This window comes from Ruditapes philippinarum, unplaced genomic scaffold (genome assembly GCF_026571515.1).
Source record: "Ruditapes philippinarum isolate M1 unplaced genomic scaffold, ASM2657151v2 ctg1086_1_1_1_1, whole genome shotgun sequence".
Classification (NCBI taxonomy): domain Eukaryota; kingdom Metazoa; phylum Mollusca; class Bivalvia; order Venerida; family Veneridae; genus Ruditapes; species Ruditapes philippinarum.
In genome coordinates, this window is record NW_026857769.1 from 511,436 (window position 1) to 534,928 (window position 23,493).

The 23,493-nt window shown below is 33.1% G+C and overlaps 1 protein-coding gene across 4 annotated transcripts in view; it reads left to right on the forward strand.

Annotated features, from left to right (window-relative positions):
• Positions 1-23,493, forward strand: part of LOC132750893 (alpha-mannosidase 2C1-like) — a 46,659-nt gene that overhangs the window by 102 nt on the left and 23,064 nt on the right. The window contains exons 1-20 of one of the 4 annotated variants that reach the window (XM_060740965.1): positions 47-148; positions 4,885-4,996; positions 5,620-5,751; positions 6,308-6,431; positions 7,123-7,190; positions 8,162-8,339; positions 10,373-10,470; positions 11,198-11,289; positions 12,290-12,396; positions 12,607-12,717; positions 13,232-13,324; positions 14,173-14,289; positions 16,356-16,451; positions 17,585-17,676; positions 18,217-18,270; positions 19,081-19,207; positions 19,700-19,879; positions 20,591-20,621; positions 21,520-21,750; positions 23,107-23,186. In XM_060740965.1, the coding sequence (XP_060596948.1) occupies positions 4,899-4,996; positions 5,620-5,751; positions 6,308-6,431; positions 7,123-7,190; positions 8,162-8,339; positions 10,373-10,470; positions 11,198-11,289; positions 12,290-12,396; positions 12,607-12,717; positions 13,232-13,324; positions 14,173-14,289; positions 16,356-16,451; positions 17,585-17,676; positions 18,217-18,270; positions 19,081-19,207; positions 19,700-19,879; positions 20,591-20,621; positions 21,520-21,750; positions 23,107-23,186 (2,109 nt within the window). In that variant the 5' untranslated portion in view covers positions 47-148; positions 4,885-4,898. Of the gene's footprint in view, positions 1-46; positions 149-3,697; positions 4,213-4,884; positions 4,997-5,619; positions 5,752-6,307; positions 6,432-7,122; positions 7,191-8,161; positions 8,340-10,372; positions 10,471-11,197; positions 11,290-12,289; positions 12,397-12,606; positions 12,718-13,231; positions 13,325-14,172; positions 14,290-16,355; positions 16,452-17,584; positions 17,677-18,216; positions 18,271-19,080; positions 19,208-19,699; positions 19,880-20,590; positions 20,622-21,519; positions 21,751-23,106; positions 23,187-23,493 lie in introns of those variants that run through there. The other 3 variants (XM_060740962.1, XM_060740961.1, XM_060740964.1) reach the window with 3 other exon arrangements.

Sequence of the window (23,493 nt, forward strand, 5' to 3'; positions counted from 1 at the left end):
GTGTCATTGCAGAAGCATCAGGGCTACTAATTGTCGGCAAAACTTGCAGAAACTTATATACTTGCCGACGGCAGGACTGCAGTTTGATGACAATATTAAGAATATGTATAATCCGCTGTTAACCATTTTCATACTCTGTTGTCGAAAGGTGGGTGGGGTATTGGTCAGGGACCATTAACCGGACACTTTTTGGAGATTTTTCCTTACAGATTTCATAATTTCAAAGCTACAGATCTGAAAATAGTGCAGCTAGATTCTTCTCCTAACTAACAAACTAGTTTGTTCAGTTCTGATGTTGACACTTAATGTATGTCTAAGATGCTACGTGTAGGTTATCCCTTCTCTATAAGATTTACCATGGTTCAACTTCAACGGGGTTACTCGACAATATCCATGAGGTAGACATCGACGTCGAGGAGGTGAAGACTGTAGATCGGTGTAGAGTGGCGTGTTCCGACATAAATTTTTAAAACTATGTTACACAATTGTATCACAACTGTCCCATGACAAACTGATGTTCCAAACTACACCCTAAAAGGTCTGGTGACCAACATGTATTTACACTTTACAAGGTGGTGTCCATTTAAACATATGATGGTACGACTGGAACGAGCTGGATGGAAGATTTAAACGCCTACAGGCTCTCAGTAGTAACACAAGAATCCGGTATAATATTCCAGGTATTAACAGTTCTTGGAAAAAATGAGTGGTGATAAACGTTGATTCTAGATTGAATTGGGATGAATTTCATACTGTGACTTCTTAGGGTTGAACGAACGGTGGCAATAGTGGGATGGTACATGTATAACACTGGCACAGCTATTAAAAAGTTAACTACTTTATACATGAGAGTCGCATCTGCCCATACTCTTCGTTGTTGAAGACTGGGCCATTGTAATTTATTTATCAGTTCAGTTACACTAGAAGGATTGTGTGGGTTATACGGTCTATTCAATACCCATCTCGCTGCGTTTCTTTGGATCTGTTCTATCTGTTTAACTTGAGTCTTTTGTAAAGGATTCCATATTGAAGAAGTGTATTCTAGTTTAGGTCTGACCAAACTAATGTAAGCTTTTTCTTTTACTTTGGGAGGACAGTATCTTAAGTTCCAAACCAAGTGTACTTGCTGCCTTTTTTGTGATGTTATTAATATGGTTGTTGAATTTCAAATTATCACTGAATTCAACTCCTAAGTACGGATGCCGGTTGACTATTTCCAATGTTTCGCCTTTCATTTTGTAGTCATATTTCTTTTTATATGAAGACGATGAAAATTGCATAATGGCGCATTTTTTAACATTAAATTCCATTTGCCAAATGTCCGACCAATTTTCAAGTTTACTAAGATCTTCCTGGAGAGCTATGTTGTCACTTTGATTAGTTATTGGCCGATATAACACACAATCATCAGCGAATAAACGTATACCTGATGTAATATTATCTGCGATATCATTTATGTAGATTAAAAAGAGTGTTGGTCCGAGGACTGTTCCTTGCGGTACACCAGATGTTACCGAGGCTATATCAGATGAAGCGTTGCTATCCCTATAGAAGAATATTTGACACCCCTGTCCCGAATGTCACGCCATGGCCATCCCTTATTTTATAGGTTATTCACAGGAACTTCAGACTATTATGAATGCTCATTCTTTCCTAGGATGGTGTACCACTGTGCCAGAATCAGTCCACCTACATGTACCCCATGCAGTTGCCCTACTCCCTACCCCAGAGCAGTTCAGTGCAGTCATAGCTTGCATTGAACGTGTCTCACCCTAGTTTTCCTGTTTTTAACATTTTAATTATTCTTTTATCCTCTTTTAAACAACTCTTTTTAACTTTCTTGCGTTTTTTGATGCGCAGACATGTCTATGTCCCTGCGAGGGGTTTGACATTAACGGAAATTAGATAGATAGATAAGGCCCAGCACGAAGGGTATCTTAATTACCTAAATTGAACATAGTGCAGTACCATGTGTCTGGACAGATATGTAATGACCAAGATTTAATTCAGATAAAAGCTTGGGTGTTTTAATTTTAAATTCTTAACATGATATACAATATATTAGCAGCAAATGCTGAAGGTTTGGATATTCTGTTGTTTACTCTGCAAATGATTATAGCTAGTATAAGAGGACATTGCACTCTTGACGTCCAAATAGCCTTTGTTATTTGTCTAGTGGACATCTGCTCTAGGCATTAAAAGATGTTATCCGGAACTTGGCAAATGTGGGTTTCCCCCAGTACAAACAATTTTTTAGCTCACCTAAGCTAGCTTATGGTGAGCTTTTAGGATTGTTGAATGTCTGTCGTCCGTCCACACTTGTTTGTTAACACTCTAGCAGTCACATTTTTGCCTCAATCATCATCAAACTTGGTCAGGATGATTGTCTAGGTGATAGCTTGAATGAGTTCGAACATGGGTCAGCTCGGATGAAAAACTAGGTCACAGGAGCTTAAAATAGAAAAACCTTGTTAACACTCTAGCTGTCACATTTTTGCCTCAATCATCATCAAACTTTTCAGGATGCTTGTCTAGGTGATAGCTTGGATGATGGGTCATCTCGGATGAAAAACTAGGTCACCCAAGCTAAAAATAGAAATGCTTGTCTAGGTGATACTCGGATGAGTTTGAACATGGGTCATCTCGGATGAAAAACTTGGTCACAGGAGCCAAAAAATAGAAAAATCTTGTTAACACTCTAGTGGCTACTGTTTGGTCCAAATATCCTGTAAATGTTCTGAAAGTTTGTTTTGATGATTTCTAGGTCAAGTTTGAATATGGGTCACCTGGGGTAAAAACTAGGTCACACTGCCCAAAAATGGAAAAACCTTGTTTACACTCTATTGGTCACATTTTTGACTCAATTATCATCAAACTTGGTCAGAGGATGCTTGTTTAGGTAATTGCTTGGATGAGTTAAAACATGGGTCATCTCGCATGAAAAACTAGGTCACCGGAGCTAAAATTAGAAAATCTTGTTAATACTCTAGTGGCTACTGTTTTAATCCAAGTATCCTGGAAATTGGTCTGAAAGTTTGTTTTGATGATTTCTAGGTCAAGTTGGAATATGGGCCACCTGGGTAAAAAACTAGGTCACACTGCTCAAATATGGATAATCCTTGTTAACACTCTAGTGGTCACATTTTTAGCTCGACTTTTCTATGAAAAGGGGAGCTATCCTACTCGCCCCGGCGTCGGCGTCGGCGTCGGCGTCGGCGTCGGCGTCACACCTTGGTTAAGTTTTTCGTACCACCCCACTTTATTTCAGAAGTATTACAAGTATGGCTTTGAAACTTACCATACTTGTTCACCATCATAACCTCCATCTACAGACAGGAGTACATAACTCTGTCAAGGTTTTTGACAGAATTATGGCCCTTTTTTGACTTAGAAAGTGTATTGAGCTTGGTTAAGTTTTTTGTACCACCTCACTTTATTTCAAAACCATTGGAGGTATTGCTTTGAAACTGACCATACTTGTTTACCATCACGACCTCCATCAACAGACAAGAGGACATAACTCTGTCAAGGTTTTTGACAGAATTATGCCCCTTTTTGACTTAGAAAATACATTGAATATGGGTAAAATCCACTTATTGCCTTAACCCTTTGAGATATTGCTTTGAAACTTTTAATGCTATTTCACATCATTACCCCATCTGTACGCAAGAGAAGGTAACTCTGTCAGGGATTTGTTTTAAAAATTAAGGCCTTTTATCGACTTAGAATCTTGGTTAACTTTTTTGTACCAGTCAACTTTTTGACTGAACTGGTTGAGATATTAAATTGAAAGTTGGAATACTTGTTTACCATCATGGTCCCAAAACATGGGCAGGAGAAGGTAATTCTGTTAAGGATTTTATTTGAATTATGGCCCTTTTTGACTTAGAAACTCAGTTAAAATTTTCATTCTTGTCCACTTGTTGACTTAACCATTTGAGATATTACTTTGGAAGTTGGAGTTCTTATGTGCCATCATGAGACCTATCTGTAAGCAAGAGAAGATAACTCTGTGAAAATGTTTCTTGATTTGTACTTAGAAATTCCTAGTTAAAGTCTTGTGTGCCCTTAACTGTCAAAGTTTTGTTTTATAGGCAAGCACTAAAAAAGTCGAGCGCGCTGTCCTTCTGACAGCTCTTGTTCACTCACCTGTCATGAAACTTGGTCAGAATGCTTGTCTAGGTAATTGTTCGGATGAGTTTGATGGGTCAGGTAAGCGATCTAGGTTCATCATTGCCCTCTTGTTACCATTATAGCTTCACCTGTTCACAGTGCACAACCCATCACAATGTTGGTCATAATAGATAAGTCAACCTGTTGTGCTTCGATCTATTTTTGTAGCTGTTACAGTTGTACCTATGGATTAGCCAAATATTCTTAATTCCGGAGTTAGTCTATTTGGTTTGATTCTATAGACTTACTCCAGAATTAAGAATATTTTGGGTAAATGTTTTCAATATAATTATCATGTAATTAGATGAAGTTATTATTATACTCAACATCACTAATTCTGTGTCATCACTTATTTCACTGTAATGGCATATTTTCAAATGACCAGTGTTAAAATTGGTTCGAATTGTTATATTTTATTCAGTAACCTAAATATCAAAGTTTTTGTGCAGAATATTTTAAATCTCTAGATTTTTACATAAAATGTAAAATGGTCTACGTCTGGCCCATTAAAACTGATTCTGACTGAATATGTTGTTGTTTCCTTGTGTCATACAGCAGAAAATACCTATATGTTACAGCTTATGACAATTTGTCTTCCATAAGTTCCATTTGTTGTTTTCCTTCTTGTTTCAAAGCATTCAGTACTGTTAACTTAGTATAACACAGTTTAACACAGTATAATTATTTTTTTAATTATTTTTTTTTTTGCAGGAAAAGAAGTAAGAATGGAACCTGTAGTTCTGAAGCATAGACGCACTACTTTAGAAAGAGCAGAGAAGTTCATTTCAACAAAATACTTTGCAGACGTTAATCTTACAAGCAGGTTTTGAACCTTTGTCTTACTAAATTTGTGTGATGGACATGACTGCTATTAAATTTGCATTATTCTGTTAGGAATTTGCATTTATCATTTATAGTAGTTAAAAGGGACTCCACTAAGGTTTAAAAGCCTAAAAACATAACTTTTGAATTTCTTACATACATTCATTACATGAGCTGGGGCACTTTGAACAGAAATATATGCAAAGATAGTTAAGAACTATACTTTGAAATAAATTGAAAATCGTATTTGTATGCTTTTCTTAGCCCGTTTTGAGTGAAAAGTTTTTTAAAGTCTTTTATTTTGTGTCACTTTTTTACAATTTGAATAATTATTCTGGAAAAAGGAAGTGCGCGAATGATCTGAAATTTTGCACATAGATTAGTGATCTAAACCTACTTCAAATGGTCCATTTATCTGGAAAAAAATATTTTCAGTCCCTTCATGTCAAAAAACCTCAGTGGAGTCCCTTTAAAGTAACATTATGCCTTTCCAAGGGTTGTGAGTGAACAGGTGAAAGTCAAAATAAGTTAAAATTTTGTTAAAATTCCTTTCTATTTTATGATTTACTACACATGAACCATCAGTAACTTATGTCACTCACTTTTTTATTAATATATTTTTAGACTGTATCCAAAGAAAGCTCCTGTTCAATCTATAAAGCACTGGGCAGCACCATTGAACAAATATACCCCATATAAGGATGCAGTGAAACAAAAATACAAGGCGGTGAAAGTAGGACAGTCCTTTGGACCAACGTAAATAAATGATTGTTTATTAGTTTATGTCCCAAATTATTTAAAGGTCAAACTTTTGATAATATTTTATTGCATAATATTATATAAACATACATGATTTATACATGAGCATAACTGGAAGATAAGAATTTATTGAAGGATAGATCTTTTTGAGAAGTGCAGTGACTGTGCCCAAGAACTGTAACTTCTTTTTGCATAATATTGGAGTTATAATCCTTTCTAAGTTAGAGATTTTTATTTTTGTTGTTATAAATAATTGTATTATCAGTAGTGGACCAGCCTCTTTCCATTTTGTGACTTAAAGAGTTGTTTATTTAGTATTGTAGTAAATGTTTGTTGTTGTTGCAATATTTATAATACCCAAAATTTGGGTTTATTATTATTTATAAGAAAAAGATCAGGAACGAAGAGGTATTTTTTGTTTGCAAATTTTTGTCAGACATTAACTTTGTATAACAGTTATTGTTTTTGAAATGTTTGAAGTTTTTCCTGCTTTGCTGTACATATTTACCCAGGGACATACATGTGATTACATATTAATGTTTTTGTATTATAGATGGGCAACACACTGGTTCCATATATCGGTGACTGTACCAAGAGACTGGACTGGGGAGGAGGTTAGACTGAGATGGGATTCTAGCTCCGAGGCCTTGGTCTGGGTTGATGGGGAGCCAAGGCAGGTTTGTGCACCAAAATTGTCCGTTCATTGAACATTTGAAGGATATATTTGTGACATGTCCAGGATCTGTACTCAGTGTTTGAAAGGGTTGATGGACCCTCATAAAAGCTGCATGCCTCCAGATGAGCAAAAATATTTCCAGAAAATCAAACTAAGGGCTGTTATTGCCAATTTTGACCTGTTTTTGGAAATTCACATGGACTGTTAGTGTTGTTTGCAGTGTGTAAATTATTATATTTCTTTGTTCACTTCACAATATTTTACTTTAAAATTTTTTTTTCTCAAAATTTTTATGAAGATAAGCACATAATCTGGAGGCATGCTTCTTTAAGCTTAGAAATTATGCTTGAAATCTTACATGTCATGCCTGTTTTACAAAATACATGTATATTCAAAATTAAAAAACAATATTACTTTCATCTGGAATTTATTTTTTCCAAGTTTCATGCCAGTATTTTCAATTGATTTCATCAAATATTATACAAAGTCTAAGGAAAAAACTTCTTTGCATTTCTTTGGAAATTTTTATTTAGTACAAATTTTAAACAGCCCAATTAATTTTTATTTTTGGAAAAATTTTCAATGTTTGACAGCGTTATACCCTGACATAACACCCTTCTTAAATGACTTTCCTTATTTTATTTCTGTTGTTTATTATGAATTATTTACTATGATTTTATTTTGTGTTTTAGGGTTTATGCAAAGAGTATGAGCGTTTTGATTTCCCTCTAACTGAAAAATTGACTGAAGATCATTTAAGGTATATTTTGTATCTTTATATTGTTTTTTACATGTATTCTTATACACTGCTTGGTAATGCCAGGCTTTTATTTTCAATTTTAACGCATTTTGGTCAATCTTATAGCCTTTTCTGGATAACTATCCAGTTACACTAGTATCCGATTACTAATTCCACATGATTTCTGAAAGGGGCTCCACTGAGGCCTAAGGCTTAAAAACATATAATTTGAAAATCTTATAAATATTAAGTGAAGCATTTAAAATGGAAAAATCTGCAAAGGATGATATAGAAATATACTCAGAATTAGATTGAAAATCAATTTTTGTGCGATTCTTAGCCTATACTCGGAATTAATTTGAAAATCGAGTTTTGTGCAATTCTTAGCTGAATTTGAATGAACTCTTCATTTTTGGTTCATTTTGCTAAAAATATTATGTATGTATAATGTATTATGGTTTATCATCCACACAAGTTATTGGTCCAGACCTTCATCCATTGGTACACAAATCTCGGAAAAATATTTCCAGTCCCATCTTGTCAAAAAATGAAGTCCCTTGAATCATCTATGAGAGACAAATGACAAATTTAGAAATTGGAGTATAATATATCTTTAAGAAAAAGATAAAACTAGTAAAATAGTTGCCAACAGAAGGCACTATACTGGTGACAATACCCAGTCTCTTCAGGGATACGTTTCACTAACATACTTACGTTATCGTAACTCGAGTTTTATCGTAACTTTTTGCTTATTATAAGCAGAACTTACGTATTTATTTGTGTTTAACTAAATTTTCTTAGCTATGCATGTGCGTAAAGTAAAGTTACGCTTACTTATTACTGGCGTAAATTGCACATTCTGTTTAGCGAAACGCACCTCACGTAAATTTACGTTTTGCGTAAGTCCAGATTTACGTGAAACTTAAAGAATGTTAGTGAAACGCTCGCCTGGTTTTTAGCAGGTTAAAGGCTAATAAAATTTTTTGCTACAGCTTTACAGTGTATGTAGAAATGGCCTGCAATGGAATGTTTGGGGCTGGCACTGACACAATGATTTCCCCGCCTAATCTCGAGAAACAGTTCACCTTGAGTACATGTGAGGTGGCTGTCTATAACAGGCAGGCATTCAATCTGTATAGAGAAGTGGAATTTCTACATGATATAGCAAAAGTGAGTTATATTTTTCATTCAAGTACATCGAAAAATTTATTTTGAGAACATCAATTATGTTTGAATATGTTGATAAATGTCAGTTTTTGAAAAAAGATTTTTTTTTAAATTATAACAAAAACATCATAGCATTTAAAAGCACATCAGGTCTCACTCTTTGGAAAAGCAAAAATGAGTTTGGTAACATTTGAATTATGGTTTTAGAGCATGTTAGAGTGCTTATTGCAGACTTGGTTTGATTGAGTCTGTTTATGAGAGATACTAAAAATGCAACATGGCTTACCCCCACCCCACCCTAAGCACCAACTTAAGTTGTTTTTATATAAGGTCAGTTATTCATAACTTTAAATGAAAAGCTTATCCAGATAATATTTTATGTCAATGATTACACAATATAATTACATGTACAATCAAACACAAAAAAGATTGCGTAGAATGCTTCAAACGTTTTTGGAAACTCTATCAGAAATAATGAAAGAGTGGAGATCATTCAGAAATAAAAAAAAATGAAAATTCCAGGCTTGGTTTAATCGAGTCTTTTTATTAGAGACAAGTTAAGTGTAAAATCTCTCTTGCCCCCTTTAAAGCAGTATTATGTCTTCATCAACACTTCATATATCTGATGTTCAGTGGTTCTACACTCATGCCTGAAATGATGCATTTAGACAAATTTATAATACTCTTAAACTGCTAATGTAATGTAATAAACAGACACGAACATTCAGTAATTATTTATTGTATACGTTTCGGCTGTATGCTTTTATCAGTGCAAAACATTATAAATTACCTGATGCGACGTCATAACTGAACACACGTTAAACGCGCAAAAAACGTTTTGGCATTTAGCGGCAAAAATATGATAACATGTAGAAACAAATATTTATGTTATAAATAAAGCTGGTACATAATTCAAAATGGATCAATAGTGATACAGATTTCTTGCATATCAGACAGGATTATCTACCGTTTACACCGGTGCTAGAAAACCCTGTCTTACACCCCACATGTAAGACAAGTCGCGTGCTTTAAATGACGTCATTGCTGCACGCCTTTTATGAATGAATTGCGTTGTTAGGATGACGTCACTTAACCGTTATGAATGAAGTTGTACGTCCATATGCTACTATAAGAAAAAAGTGTGTAATGAGAATATAGGTTTTCGTAATTTCTGTTCTGAAAATAATTGATATGTAATATGCAAGAAAAAGAATCAAACACTGGCTGTCGGTACAGACGGGAATATCTAGCTCTCGGGTAACTGTTTAGCGGAAACTCGGCAGAGCCTCGTTACCGCCATAAACAGTCACCCTCGAGCTAGATATTCCGGTCTGTACCGGCAGCCAGTGTAAGATTCATATAGTCTATAAGATAGTGTTAATAAAAAGAAGATGATAGACAAACATATATATATATATTTTTTAATGTTATGTAATGGATTTGTAAAACCTTGACTTTAGAACAATCATTCAATCAAAAGTTTAAGAATTTCAATATTAAAATATGTATGCACGGGTGGCCTTTGCAAAGGCTGATTGATCACTTTTGGCTCCAGCATTAAGGATTAAAATGTTTCTCCACTGGTGAATTAAAAAAATTGCCGCAATGATCATTACTTTATGGGTTTTACTTTAAAGCTGCATGCCTTCAGATGAGCGAAAAATATTACAACTAAATCAAACTTGAGAAAAACCTAATAATTGTTATAAAAGTGAAAAGATTCAAGATTCAAATAATAATTTACATGTTATGTGCAATTAATGACTGATTTTGCAGTATAAATCACCATATTTCTACTGTGTAACAAACACAGGTCTTTTTTTGCATATTTTGACCTCTATTTGGTAGTTTTCATGGATTGTTAACACTGTTTGCAATGTATAAATTACTTTCTTTGTTCACTCTACAATATTTCATTTTAAAAAACTAAAAACATTTATTAAATATTCTGTAAAAATAAGCATGCATTAAGGGAGGCGTGCCCCTTTAAAGCCAGCCAATTTGATATAAATTATATATTTTGTTCACGATTTAAGCATTTACCAGAGGGGAGTGAGAGAGGCTACCAGGCACTGTATACAGTCAATGAAATGCTGAATGCTTGTGATGTGAATGACACTGATTCTTATTCCAGGTAACATGGTGTTTGTACAATTATGTAATCTGTATCTTTGGAGTTTTTTTGTACATACATTGATTTCTGAAGTGGTGTTATAATTATATTGGATATTTCTAAATGTTTAGAACAATGTTGATATATTTTTCAACTTTTAGTTTTTTTATTTGTTAATTTTTTTGTGTGATTATATTTTTGGTTAAATTTTTGTTAAACAATTGTCTTCCTATGCCACACAATACTATACCTCAAGGACTACAGTGGAAATAAGAGTTTGTTTTAACTTTCTTCTCTTGTCATCCTTGAAACATTATGTTGTCTGACATAGCTGTTAATAAATTCATAAATTTTTCTGTTTTGTTATTTTTATGATGTGCCAAGTTTGCTTATTGTATCAATCAATCAATCAATCGATCGATCAATCAATCAATCAATCAATCAATCAATTAATTAATTAATCAATCAATCAATCAATTTAATCAATCAATCAATTAATCAATCATTTAAAAAATCATTCACCTGTTTGTTTTTTTTGTTTGTTTGTTCATTCATTCATTCATTCATTCAATCAATCAATCAATCAATACATCAGTGAATCAATTGATCAATCAATCAATCATTTGATTAATCAATCATTTATATCAATCAATCAATTATGCAGTGATTAACTCGTATGAAGAGTAAGTTGGTCAGAAGATGAATGTTACCAGACAGTAGTGTAAAGATGACTGTATTTGTATTATAGATGTCATGAAATTGCCAACAGATTTCTCCGTCAGAAAAATGGTGACAGTCAGCATAAAATGTATGCAATGGGTCATGCGCATATAGATACAGGTGTTTACTTTGTTTTGTTACTTATTTAAACCCTACCCCTGCTGGTGACAACTTATTCTACCTATCCATGCCATCTGATCATGGTCTGCACTGTCACTGTTCAGCCAGTAAATATTTTTGTAAATTTTCCCTAAAAATGATGAATGGTTATGTCCAGATTGAGCAATGGGCAAGTCCATTTACAATATTTAGGGTTGTAAGAGTAAAGCTCATCAAAGCAGGATGTGTTCAAGTTTACTGATACCATTATTCTTTAATATTTCTGTCAAAGTATTAGAATTGTGTGTCTCAAGATTTGTATTAAGTCGTTGCTGTCATGCATTGTCGTTGCTGGCATGCTTTGTGGTTGCTGTCATACTTTGATGTTGCTGTCGTGCATTGTGGTTATTGTCAGGCTTTGTCGTTGTCATTGAGCAGTGGCAAGATGAAGTTGTCAGACAAAGGGGCATAATTCAAACAAGAGCACCACAAGCATTATTAACACTTGTCTGTTAAATGCAACAAATTTTGACAAAAAAGTAAATAAGGGCATAACACCAAAAATATAGCTTTCATAATTATGCCCCTTTCAGCATTATTATTAGAATTTAACAAAAATAATAATCTTACTTCTGCTTTTGTTTTAAAAGATAAATAATCTAACAGGGGATCCATATCTATTTTACATGGAATCAGCCATAAAAAATTCATGCTAATATTGGTAAGTGAAATCTTTTTTAAGATGATGATGCACTTTCTTTTCAAGGAAGGAGATGTAAATATGAGCCGCGTCACGACAAAACCAACATAGTGTGTTTGCGAACTGCATGGATCCAGACCAGCCTGCGCATCTGCGCAGTCTGATCAGGATCCATGCTGTTCACTTACCAACCCTATTACCCATAGCGAACAGCATGGATCCTGATCAGATTGCGCGGATGCGCAGGCTGGTCTGGATCCATGCTGGTCGCAAACCCATTATGTTGGTTTTGTCATGACGTGGCTCATATTTGTTTTACAGCTTGGTTGTGGCCATACAGTGAAACTATAAGGAAATGTGCGCGCAGCTGGTCTTGTACTATACGTCTGATGGAAAAATATCCCGACTTTACCTTTACATGCTCCCAGGTAATGAAATCCTTATTCTCATATACCTGAAGGGAAATTTGACAAAAAGGGACAATTGTTAAGTGGGCAATTGTCCAAGGTGGGAAAATATCAGTTTTCCTGTTTCATGCCTTTTAAGTAATCTATCTTTTTATCGGTATTCATTTAAAAAAATGACATTGAGCTTATGTAAATTTGAACTTGATAAATGAAAAGATATTATCACAACAGGCCCAGCAATACGAGTGGGTGAAGGAGAGATACCCCAGTTTGTATGCTGATATAAAGAAGTATGTGGCAGAAGGAAGGTTTATACCTGTGGGTGGAACATGGGTTGAAATGGTAAATTTTTATTGTCTTATTTGTTCAAGATTTGTTCATACCTAAAATGTATTTTAAGAAATAACTTGTTTTTCTTTAGCAATTTCCTAGAATTATTTGAAAAGTGTTCTGTTGCATTAGAGTTATTAAAGCCATTCAATACAATTGTCTTTTGCCATTGGCGATTTGAATCAGGATATGGAAAATTGAAATCTTTTATATGAGGAAGTTACCCAGAGAGTGCTAATATACTCATGTGCCCGCTCATGCCTAAAATAATTCACAGACACCCGAGTGTCTCATTAATGAAACCCAACAAAATGAAAAGTGATATATCTTGCAAAAGGCTCATAATACATCATTAATATAGTATTTGTGCTTTAAGTTGAAATTCTAATTAGTGCCTGCTCTAGTGCCTTAATAATTTATAGAATAGGTTTTTTAGTAATGACTTGAAAATCACAGCAGTGTTGGTTAACCAAACCATATACTGTACAAATACTCCTCATTTTATATACACTATCTATTGTTTCAGGATGGCCTGCTTCCTAGTGGTGAGTCATTTATCAGGCAGTTTCTGTATGGTCAGCAGTTTTTCAAGAAAGAATTTGGTATTACCTGCAAAGAAGTGAGTTGATAGCTGATTTCCAATCATTTGCATCTCATTGTAGCCATTTGAATCCTGCTGGATTTTTATATTCTTTCATATTATGAAGATATTCAGGAAGGTGATAGAAGTTTTGTTGTTCTACTTTAATTAGGTAACCTCTCATACCAGAAATAATGTACAGAGTGACATATGCGGTCTTCCTTTACATTTAAAGCTGTCTAATTATGATTTGCACTGTTGGCTATTTAGTCAATACTCATTTTGTAATTTTTCCTCAAAATGATGAATGGTTTTGTCGAGATTGAATGATAGACAAGTTATTACTACACTGTAGTTAAACTAGCGAGGAAACAAACTTAAGACTCCTATGTTTGTAGTAAGTGTAACTGCACATGCTTTTACGTTTCTGCTGGCATAAACATATCATTGCACTTCTCAATTTTAGATAAACTTTGTATTTTCTCACAAATATTTATTATATACTTATAAATGAAATATTGAGAAATGTTGATGAAATCAAATGGGTATTTTCATTTTCTGTATTTTCATTGTTAAATTTATTTTTCACTGCAGTGAAACATATTCTCTGTATTGTCACAGATGTCTTGCAGGACTACTTTCTTCTAAATTCAGCCAATACACAAAAGTTAGAGGAAGTCTTTCAAATTGCAATGTCAAAAAAGAAAAATATATATAATAAACAGAAAATTCAAGTTTTTTCTGTAAATAACAAGAATTTATTGTGGTATGAAAATTATCATATTTCACTCATGGCTTAGGCCACACATAAAATGTTTTTTTTCATACCACCCGATGAAAATAAATGCTGTATTTATAGGAAATAAAATATTCTCTATGTATTTCAGTTTTGGTTACCAGACACGTTTGGCTACTCAGGTCAGTTGCCACAGATTATGAGGCATTGTGGGATAACGCGTTTTCTTACGCAGAAAATGAGCTGGAATTTAGTGAACAAGTTTCCTGTGAGTTTTTCTCTTTTAAATTGATCATTATCAATTTATGTGTCAGAAATATTTTTAAAATATCATTTTTAGCTCGACTATACGAAGTATATGGAGAGCTGTCCTACTCGCCCCGGCGTTGGCGTCCGCATCCGCGTCCAGATTTTAGATTAAAGTTTTGGTGCAGTAAAATATTTTTCACTATAACTTTGTCATTTCTTAAGGTATCAACTTCAAACTTCAAATATATGTTCCTTATCATCAACCACATCATATGTGACAAGGTTCATAACTCTAGCACCAATATTTTCAGATTTATCTCCCCTTGAACTAAGAATTTTCCTTAAAAAATACTATTTTTTACTGTTACTTCCTTATTTCTTAAGGGATCAACCTCATACTTCAAATATATGTACCTTATCATCATCCCCATCTTATGTGACAAGGTTCATAACTTTAGCACCAATAGTTTCAGATTTATCTCCCCTTGAACTTAGAATTTTCCTCAAAAAGTACTATTTCTTACTGTTTCTTCTTTATTTCTAAAGGGATCAACCTCATACTTTAAATGTATTTACGTTATCATCTTCCCCATCTTATGTGACAAGGTTCATAACTCTAGCACCAATATTTTCAGATTTATCTCCCTTTGAACTTAGAATTTTCCATAAAAATATTTTTTTTACTGTTATTTATTTATTTCTAAAGGGATCAACTTCATACTTCAAATATGTTCACGTTATCATCATCCACATCTTATGTGACAAGGTTCATAACTCTAGCACCAATATTGCAAGAATTATCTCCCCATAAACTTAGATTTTTTACTAGAAAAATGTTATTTTTTATTATAACTTTTTTATTTTTAAAGGTATCTACCTCAAATTTCAAATACTTATTCCTTATCAACATTTACATTTTATGTGACATTGTTCATAACTCTTTATGCAATATTTACAGATTTATCTCTCTTTGAACTTAGGATTTTCTTTAAGAAACATAATAACTTCTTTTCTTTTTAAGGTATCTACTTCAAACTTCAAATGTATATTTCTTATCATTACACAAATGTTGTGTGACAAGGTCCATATCTCTAGCATGACTATTTCTAGAATTATTCCCCTTGATCTTGGAATTTATGTTAACAAATATTATTTTTTTACTATAACTTAATACATAATTATACATAATTGATTTTTCTTTCATAGTTTTGTCCTCCTTACTGCGTCCAGTATTTTATTAGTCGAGCTTCGCTGTCTCCTGTGACAGCTCTTGTTTTGTAGAGTTATAATATGGACTATTCTACATAGAAATAAGTCCAGTTTATTTTGGTGAAAATAATTGGGTTTTCTCAGTGCTATTTATAGCACATGATCGGTTTCATTCTGATATCATTACCAAGGTTGGGTATAAAAACCAGTCACTGGAAGTACAATTCCTTTCCGTTTTTACAAACTTAAACCAACACTAAGTCTTACATTATTTTTGTTAAAAGAATAGTTTAGTACTTGATAATCAAGTAAGGGCTCCCTGTCATTGAATTCTTAATGCTGAAGACTTTAAATCACTTTAGTCTCACAAGTGACATTTAATATTTCATATGCTTATGAAAAGTTTATGTTTCTACTCAGGTTCAGCCTTTTTCTAGTAAATTGGTAACAAACTGGCACGAAATATCTTTATAAACCTAGAAAATTAATGCTAGAAAATTCACAATATGACCTATTCACTGTGTTTTGGGCTTTGTCCTTTACAATATCATGGAGCACAAACCAGTTTTTTACCAGCCCCAAAATCTCTAGCAAAAGTTGTTAACAAGACATTGCCAAACCTGGGTACTATGTTCCCCTTATTTTATGCTAACTCCATTGAAATTTCACTAGATTTGGTCTCGGGCTTGGCCTATTTCGCAGATTGCTTAAGGATTTTTCATTGTCATATTTTGAATTGTACATGTATATAAATTGTTAGTTTTACAGAATTTTTTTTAAGTTAGGTTTAGTCTACTAAATGAATTCATTTGAGGCATCTGTGTAACTTGATGTAAAAATGTCCTTTAAACAACATTTTACATATGATAATTTCAGCACCACACATTTTGGTGGGAAGGTATTGATTGCAGTAGAGTACTGGCCCATTTTCCACCTGGTGATTGCTACACAATGAGAGGCAAAGTAGAGGAGGTATTGTTATATGAGTTATATAAATTATTTGTGGATTGTATTTCTTCCATTTGTACAAGTAGGATCTTACATTCTTCCGTGTAGGAATTGAATAAAGTGAATCTATAAAAGTCTTTTAAATCAAGCCTTTGGAAAGCTTGGTAACGTTTTTGAGCATTTGAGAGATGAATTTAATCATTCAAATGCATAGATACATTCAATGTTTCTCATAAATTTTGAAAAATGTATACATCTTTCTGAACTTTAAATATTTTATTCTCAAACTTGATTTTTTGAAGATTTTGTTTATTCATCTGAAGATGGAAGACGGTCAAAACCTCACATGTCAAAACCCCACACAAGAATTTTACAGAGTGGACAAACCCCACACCTTTGATTTTATAGAGTGGACGTAACCCCACAATTTTCATTACTAATTTGTATAGACCTTTGTTTGACAATAAAAAAACCACCATTATTGACTCTTTGAATAATTGATGTTAATTAAGATAAATGAATGTTAACCCTTTAATTTTTATTCAACAATTTGTAATATTTGAAAGTTTACCCTTTGATCTTTATTTATCAGTTTGTTTTATTAATTTTGTATAGTTTATTATAATTTAATCATATTGCATTGTAACTATATTGAAATAAAATATGACATACCATTAATTATCATGGTCAAAGGAAATATATAAAGTAATTAAAGAAACCATAATAAACTTAATTAAATCTTTCCTAGATCAAAGTCATATGCATTGTATGGTAACAAATAATTAGTAAGTTTGGGGATATGTCCACTCTATAAAATTCATGTGTGGTATTTTATTCACTTGATACAATTTTGAGGTGTGGTGTTTTGTGCCACTTTAAAAAGTAAAAAGAAAACAAAAACCAAAAAACTGATTAATTTATGTAAAACAAGGAAATATGTTATGGTCAATATATCATTAGAAAAAAAGCAAATGCAAAATACTCCAAGAGAATAATATTAGTCATTCATCATTCATTAGACAAGGGTGAATAAACCAAACACAAAAATATGGTCTCTGTCCTGAGTTTTCATTTTCTATCTGGACTGATTTTTTTGTAGAATCAGATACCATGTTACTTTTGACTCACATCTTAATTGAAATTATTCTATTGGTCAGGTGTTACGAACAACGAAAAACTTTAAAGACAAAGGCCGATCAGACAAGACAGCTTTTCTGTTTGGATTTGGTGATGGTGGAAATGGACCATCGTAAGAACTTTATGTTATTTTGAAACTCGATGGCCCTGATGGGATTCAAAAAACCCTCGCGTTGTGGGATAGGTGATTTTATAAAATAGGGATACAACTCAATTATTTATTTCTTAGTTGTTTAACAAATTGCTTAAAATACTAATGAGGAAAATTAGGAGCTTGCTCACCTTTTTACAAGTTTAAATTTATTTTACTGGCATCAAAAAGTGTGTCAAGCCAACATCTTGTGTCAATCTAACAATAAGCACTTACAAATTTTCTTCCTTGAAATTATTACTGGTTTGAACAACTTAAATTTAGGGTTTGGAAAAAATCTTAATGGTTCCCTTTCATTTTTGATAAAAGTTTTTTGATTTGGGCCGAAAGCTTTTAATAGGAAACATATTAAAAGGATGGATCTTCTCCTAGTTTAATCATTGATGCAAGTGTTTTAACATTTTAAAGAATCTGTCTGGATAAAACTTGAAGAAGTTTTTTTTGTTGTTCTTATATTAGGTTGTTATAAATTTATAATGATAGAATGTTGTACGATTTCAGAGAAGAAATGGTTGAAAGACTAACAAGAATGAAAGATGTAGATGGATTACCAAAGTATGCATTCATGTTATTGCATTATAATAATAAATCTAAAATCTGTTATTCTTTTTCAATTTAGATACATGTACATGTAGTTTAATATTGATACAGATCAACCTGTGCAGAATAACCTTCTTTGACAAACAGAGAGTTTCGTTGTTGCTGAGAGGTGTTGCTCAGGGTTGCTAAGGATCAACAATCTTTACAGGAATATGGATCAGCATGTGAAGTTGTGCAGATGCGGATTTGTGTGTGAATTAATTCAGTTTTGTTAGAGTTACTGCCCCTCACTAATAGTAAAGATTTGCAATTTACAACTTTTGTTCAATTGGCAATTGCATCCGGTTTTTTGCTTTCTTTTAATTGTCTTTAAGGATTCTGTAGGATATAAACTTGTAATATTAAAATGAAATTTGGAATTTTTGCAGCTCAATATTTTGTGAAAAATCAAATGTGAACATTGAAAAAATTGCATGTCATTTTTATGCCCCAACCATTTAGTGGTAGGGGGTGTCATGTAGAATTTCCTTTGTCCATCTGTCATACTGCCCTGCTTTGTGTCAGTTGACTGACAAAACAGTGGAATTTAGAGGCATCCGTGTCCCATGGACACATTTCTAGTTTTACCTGTAACTATAGGCGTGAAGCAGAACAGGAAACTGTAAAATTGTCTGATTGGTATGGTTGTCAAATATAAAAGTCTTTGCCTTTCTTACCAGGACTTAGTAAATCTGGTTTTATGCATAATGATTTCTTTAGTGATGCTTGAAGTTTTAGGATAGTGGTAAAATTTAGTTTGATGAAATTTGGTTATATATCTTTCAGAGTTAAAATGAGCACACCTGATCAGCTTTTTAGTGACATCGAGGCGGAGGATGGTGGGAAATTGTGTCGATGGGCTGGGGAATTGTACCTTGAGTTACACAATGGTACATACACAACACATGCCAAAGTAAGTTTTGTGTTAGGTATGAATTTTTATCACTACATGATAATGCTTGTTTTTAATGTAATATTTGCAACTGTTATTTTGTCATTTTTGGGCAATATTCAGGAAATTATAATATCATGTGATTGAAAAAATCTTATTGGTTGGCTGTATGACACTTCCCTAGACTTGTATGATATGAATTTATATGTAATGATAATTTCACTTTACCCTTGAATAGATCAACATGTATCTTTAAATGATAGAACTGACATTCACTTTTATCTGTTGTGATAAGCAAAATGGGAGCCGAAATATACATAATTGAATATAATTCAAGGTATATCATGGATAAAGTGTTGAAAACATGTGTATCATTATCAAGACATGTTTTTTGGTTCTTGTTTTTTTTTTTTAAATTCCAAAATCATCAGTTTGTTAACGGCCATTCAGATTTTGATATCAAAAATACTGAAGTTGATATCCAATACTGTATATTTAGCTCCATGATTACAGGTGAAAAAAATGAACAGGAAATGTGAGTTCTTGCTACACGATGCCGAGTTCATGAGTTGCATTGCCATGGTTATGCAGTGTAAGGAAGATCTGTATCCTAGTGACGAGTTGTTGAGATTGTGGAAGTTGCTTCTCTTGAACCAGTTTCATGACGTTTTACCAGGATCCTCTATTGGCATGGTACATAATTGTTTGTATATTGGTACAATTTTATGCAAGATGAGCAATTTAGGGCCATCATGACCCTCTTTTAATAAGCATACCTGTTGGTACATAATGAGTTATCGTAAATTATGATTTGTAAATTGGTATTTTTAGCTTACTTGAGTAAACTATGATTAAGATGAGCAATTTAGGGCCATCATTACCCTCTTGTATTTAGCTTACCTGTTGGTACATAATGAGTTCTCTTAAATTATACATTGTATATAAATACATTTTTAGCTCACTAGAGCATGGTATGCTTAAGACAAGCAATTTAGGGCCATTGTGACCCTCTTGGTATAAGCTTACCTGAAAATATCAAAACTTCTAATTCCTCAAGATTTTCTTGAATAATTTGCATGATCTTTTATTGGTGACTGCATATAACTTCTACTTCTTTACTTATAAATGGGTCCTACCAAATATTATTTATTGCATCAATATAAAACTTAGCGTTTATTGATATAAATTGTCTAGTTCAATATATTTGTCACAAGATCTAAAAGTTGCTAACAATATTTTTTACACCAATCTTCCTTATGTCCTCTTATTGCTTAAAAAATGATATTGCAATGTTTACAAATTAATCTTTTATTTAGGTTAAGTTAAATGGGCTAGTTCATGTAAGAAGCATCTTGATTTTTATTATTATGTAGAAAACTCTGTAAACAATGTTACTTTTTGCAGGTATATGATGATGCCCACAGATACTACAATGGTATGTGTAACAGTTTATTGTATGTCCCTTTACAGAGGATTATTCAGTATGTCAAAGACTACAGGTTTGCTCCAAAAGAAAATCTGTATTCTGCACATTTGCTCTTGAAGGAAATCTGTATTCTGCACATTTGCTCTTGAAGAAAATCTGTATTCTGCACACTTGCTCTTGAAGGAAATCTGTATTCTGCACATTTGATCTGAAGGAAACCTGTATTCTGCACACTTGCTCGTGAAGGAAATCTGTATTCTGCACACTTATCTTGCTTTTGAAAGAAAGCTGTATTCTGGACACTTGCTTTTGAAGGAAATCTGTATTCTGCACAGTTCGCACCAAGTAAATATGTATTCTGCACATTTCTCAAGAAAATCTATATTATGCACATTTCTCTTCAAGGAAATCTGTATTCTGTAAATTCTATTCAAGGAAATCTGTATATTGTAAATTCTCTTCGAGGAAATCTGTACTCTGCACATTTCTCTTCAAGAAAATCTGTATTCTCTAAATTCTTTTGAAGGAAATCTGTATTTTTCACATTTACTCTTTAAGCAAATTCTGTATTCTGCTCATTTGCTCTTGAAGAAAATCTGTATTCTACCATTTGCTCTTTAAGCAAATTCTCAATTCTGCTCATTTGCTCTTGATGGAAATCTGTATTCTACACATTTGCTCTGTAAGCAAATTCTGTATTCTACTTATTTCTCTTCAAGGAAATCTGTACTCTGCACAATCTGTATATTATAAGTCTGTTAATAGTTGATATGTGAAATATTTTGTCATGCAACATTCATTCAAGATTGTTCTTTGGAACCACTGTCTGAAGTACTTAGATTTTTTTATGGTGATACTATAGTGGATGCCTCTTTATATTTAAAGTATATAATATGCCTTTTCACAGACATAATGCAGTCAGGAAACAGTCTATGCACACAGGCATCTCACCATGCTATATCAAAATCTGGAACAAAAGCAGACGGCATGCAGAACTGTCATGTGATCTGGAACAACCAATCATGGGACAGGACCGAAGTCATTGCTGTGAAGAAGGCTGATTCTCCTGGAAAACAGCAAAGTAAGAAGAGAAAAGTTGAAGATGTTTCTCAAGTAGACAGTGATGGCAATAACTTGTGTAAGTTAACTCATAATTATCACTTGTTCTTGATTTTTAAATGACTGACAATATACAGTCTAACTTGCCCATGCGACCACGTGTATTAAGCGACTTATGTCTTAAACGACCACTTTAAATTCCTCCCGATCATTTTCTCTCTATATCTTTAATGTATTAAGCGACTTTTGCTCAACGCGACCAGCGACCGCTAATTAGTCACCTAATTGAGATAAAGCTTTTCACTAAATGACCACTTTTACCTGTCAAGTAATTGTGTTTTTAGAGAACGCCGCCTTGTAATGTGACAAGTATGTCAACAATCAAAACACAACAAATAAACATGTGAAAATTTCTATTTCCCAAACCGGTTTAGCGTATGCAAATGAAGTACACCTAAAAGTATGGCTGTGCTATTAATATCTGTGGTATTTACGTCAACATTGTTTGGCAGCATGTGATCAAAGGGAAACTAATCCTACATACATGCTCAATTAAATACAATATGGCCGCCATTTTAACCAATACTTATGGCATGTTACTGTAAGCATACGCGTGACGTGTATTATCCAATAATATCGGATAAACAATGCAACGCTCCCCCCCCCCCCCCCCCCTACTGAGATGGTGAATATGCTTGGCTTGTTGACATATAGATTGCATTAAATTGACCTTAAACTTGATCAGCAGTTAAATTTATCGTAACAATTAGATGTAGTTTGTTTATTTCAAATGAAAAAATGCACAACAGAAAACATCTTCACTATTAGGGTTTTCGTGTTGGGGACAAGGAAAACCAACGGAGAAGTTAACAAATTCTAGAAAAAAATGTCAAACATGTACGTAATGGATCAAAACTGTTTTGCACCTCGTTTTGTCAATAAATATCAGAAAGTTATTTTTTACATTTACATCCATTTAGATTATCGGAGCGTACTAATTATTCAACATTTATATAAAAATGAAGTTAAAAAACATTCCTACCGCATAAGAAAGATGTCATTTAAAAATTTTGACTTTTATATCATGCTGACTGTCTTAAGAGACCGTTTAATTAAGCGACCGTTTTTGGTGTTTCCCTTGCGCGGTCGCTTAATACAAGTTTGACTGTATACAAATTCTCCTCACTTGTAAACCATATTTGCATGCCACATTATTATTTTTTTTGTTAAATAATTATGCAAATGTATAATTTCTGTTTAATTCAGACCAGCCTGAACATTTGATGAAACTCTATACTGTTGGTAGCTTAATTCTAGTATTTTAACACTGAAATGCCTTAAACTTTGAATAGACTGTTCCAAAATTCAAAACTGCGCAAATCCATTCCCTTTATTTAGCATGTTCAGGGTTAATTTGATCTGTTATATTATACAGATTGTGTGACAGTACCAAGCTATGGTTATAGTGTTCTCAAAAATGATACTGGTGTATCTCCTGTTGAAGTTAAACATGTGGTAAAAGATTTTCATTATTTTATACTTTTTGATTTTGTTCGAAGGTTTGAAGGTAGTCAAGTTATAAACTTGGTTATCAAATTTATTATACTTGGTGCGCATATAGATAAGTGTTTGTGAAAGATCTATGCAACCAGTGAAGAGTTAGGACAATTTGCAAGTCTGTGCAGTTTGCACAGACTATAACTTTTTAAAATGTAATATGTATTGGTACTCAGATATTGAAGGAGTCCTAACACAGGAGTCATAAGAAAAATAAAAAAAATTCTTTGAAATGCAAATTGTCTCAGTTTTGGTCTTAAGACTG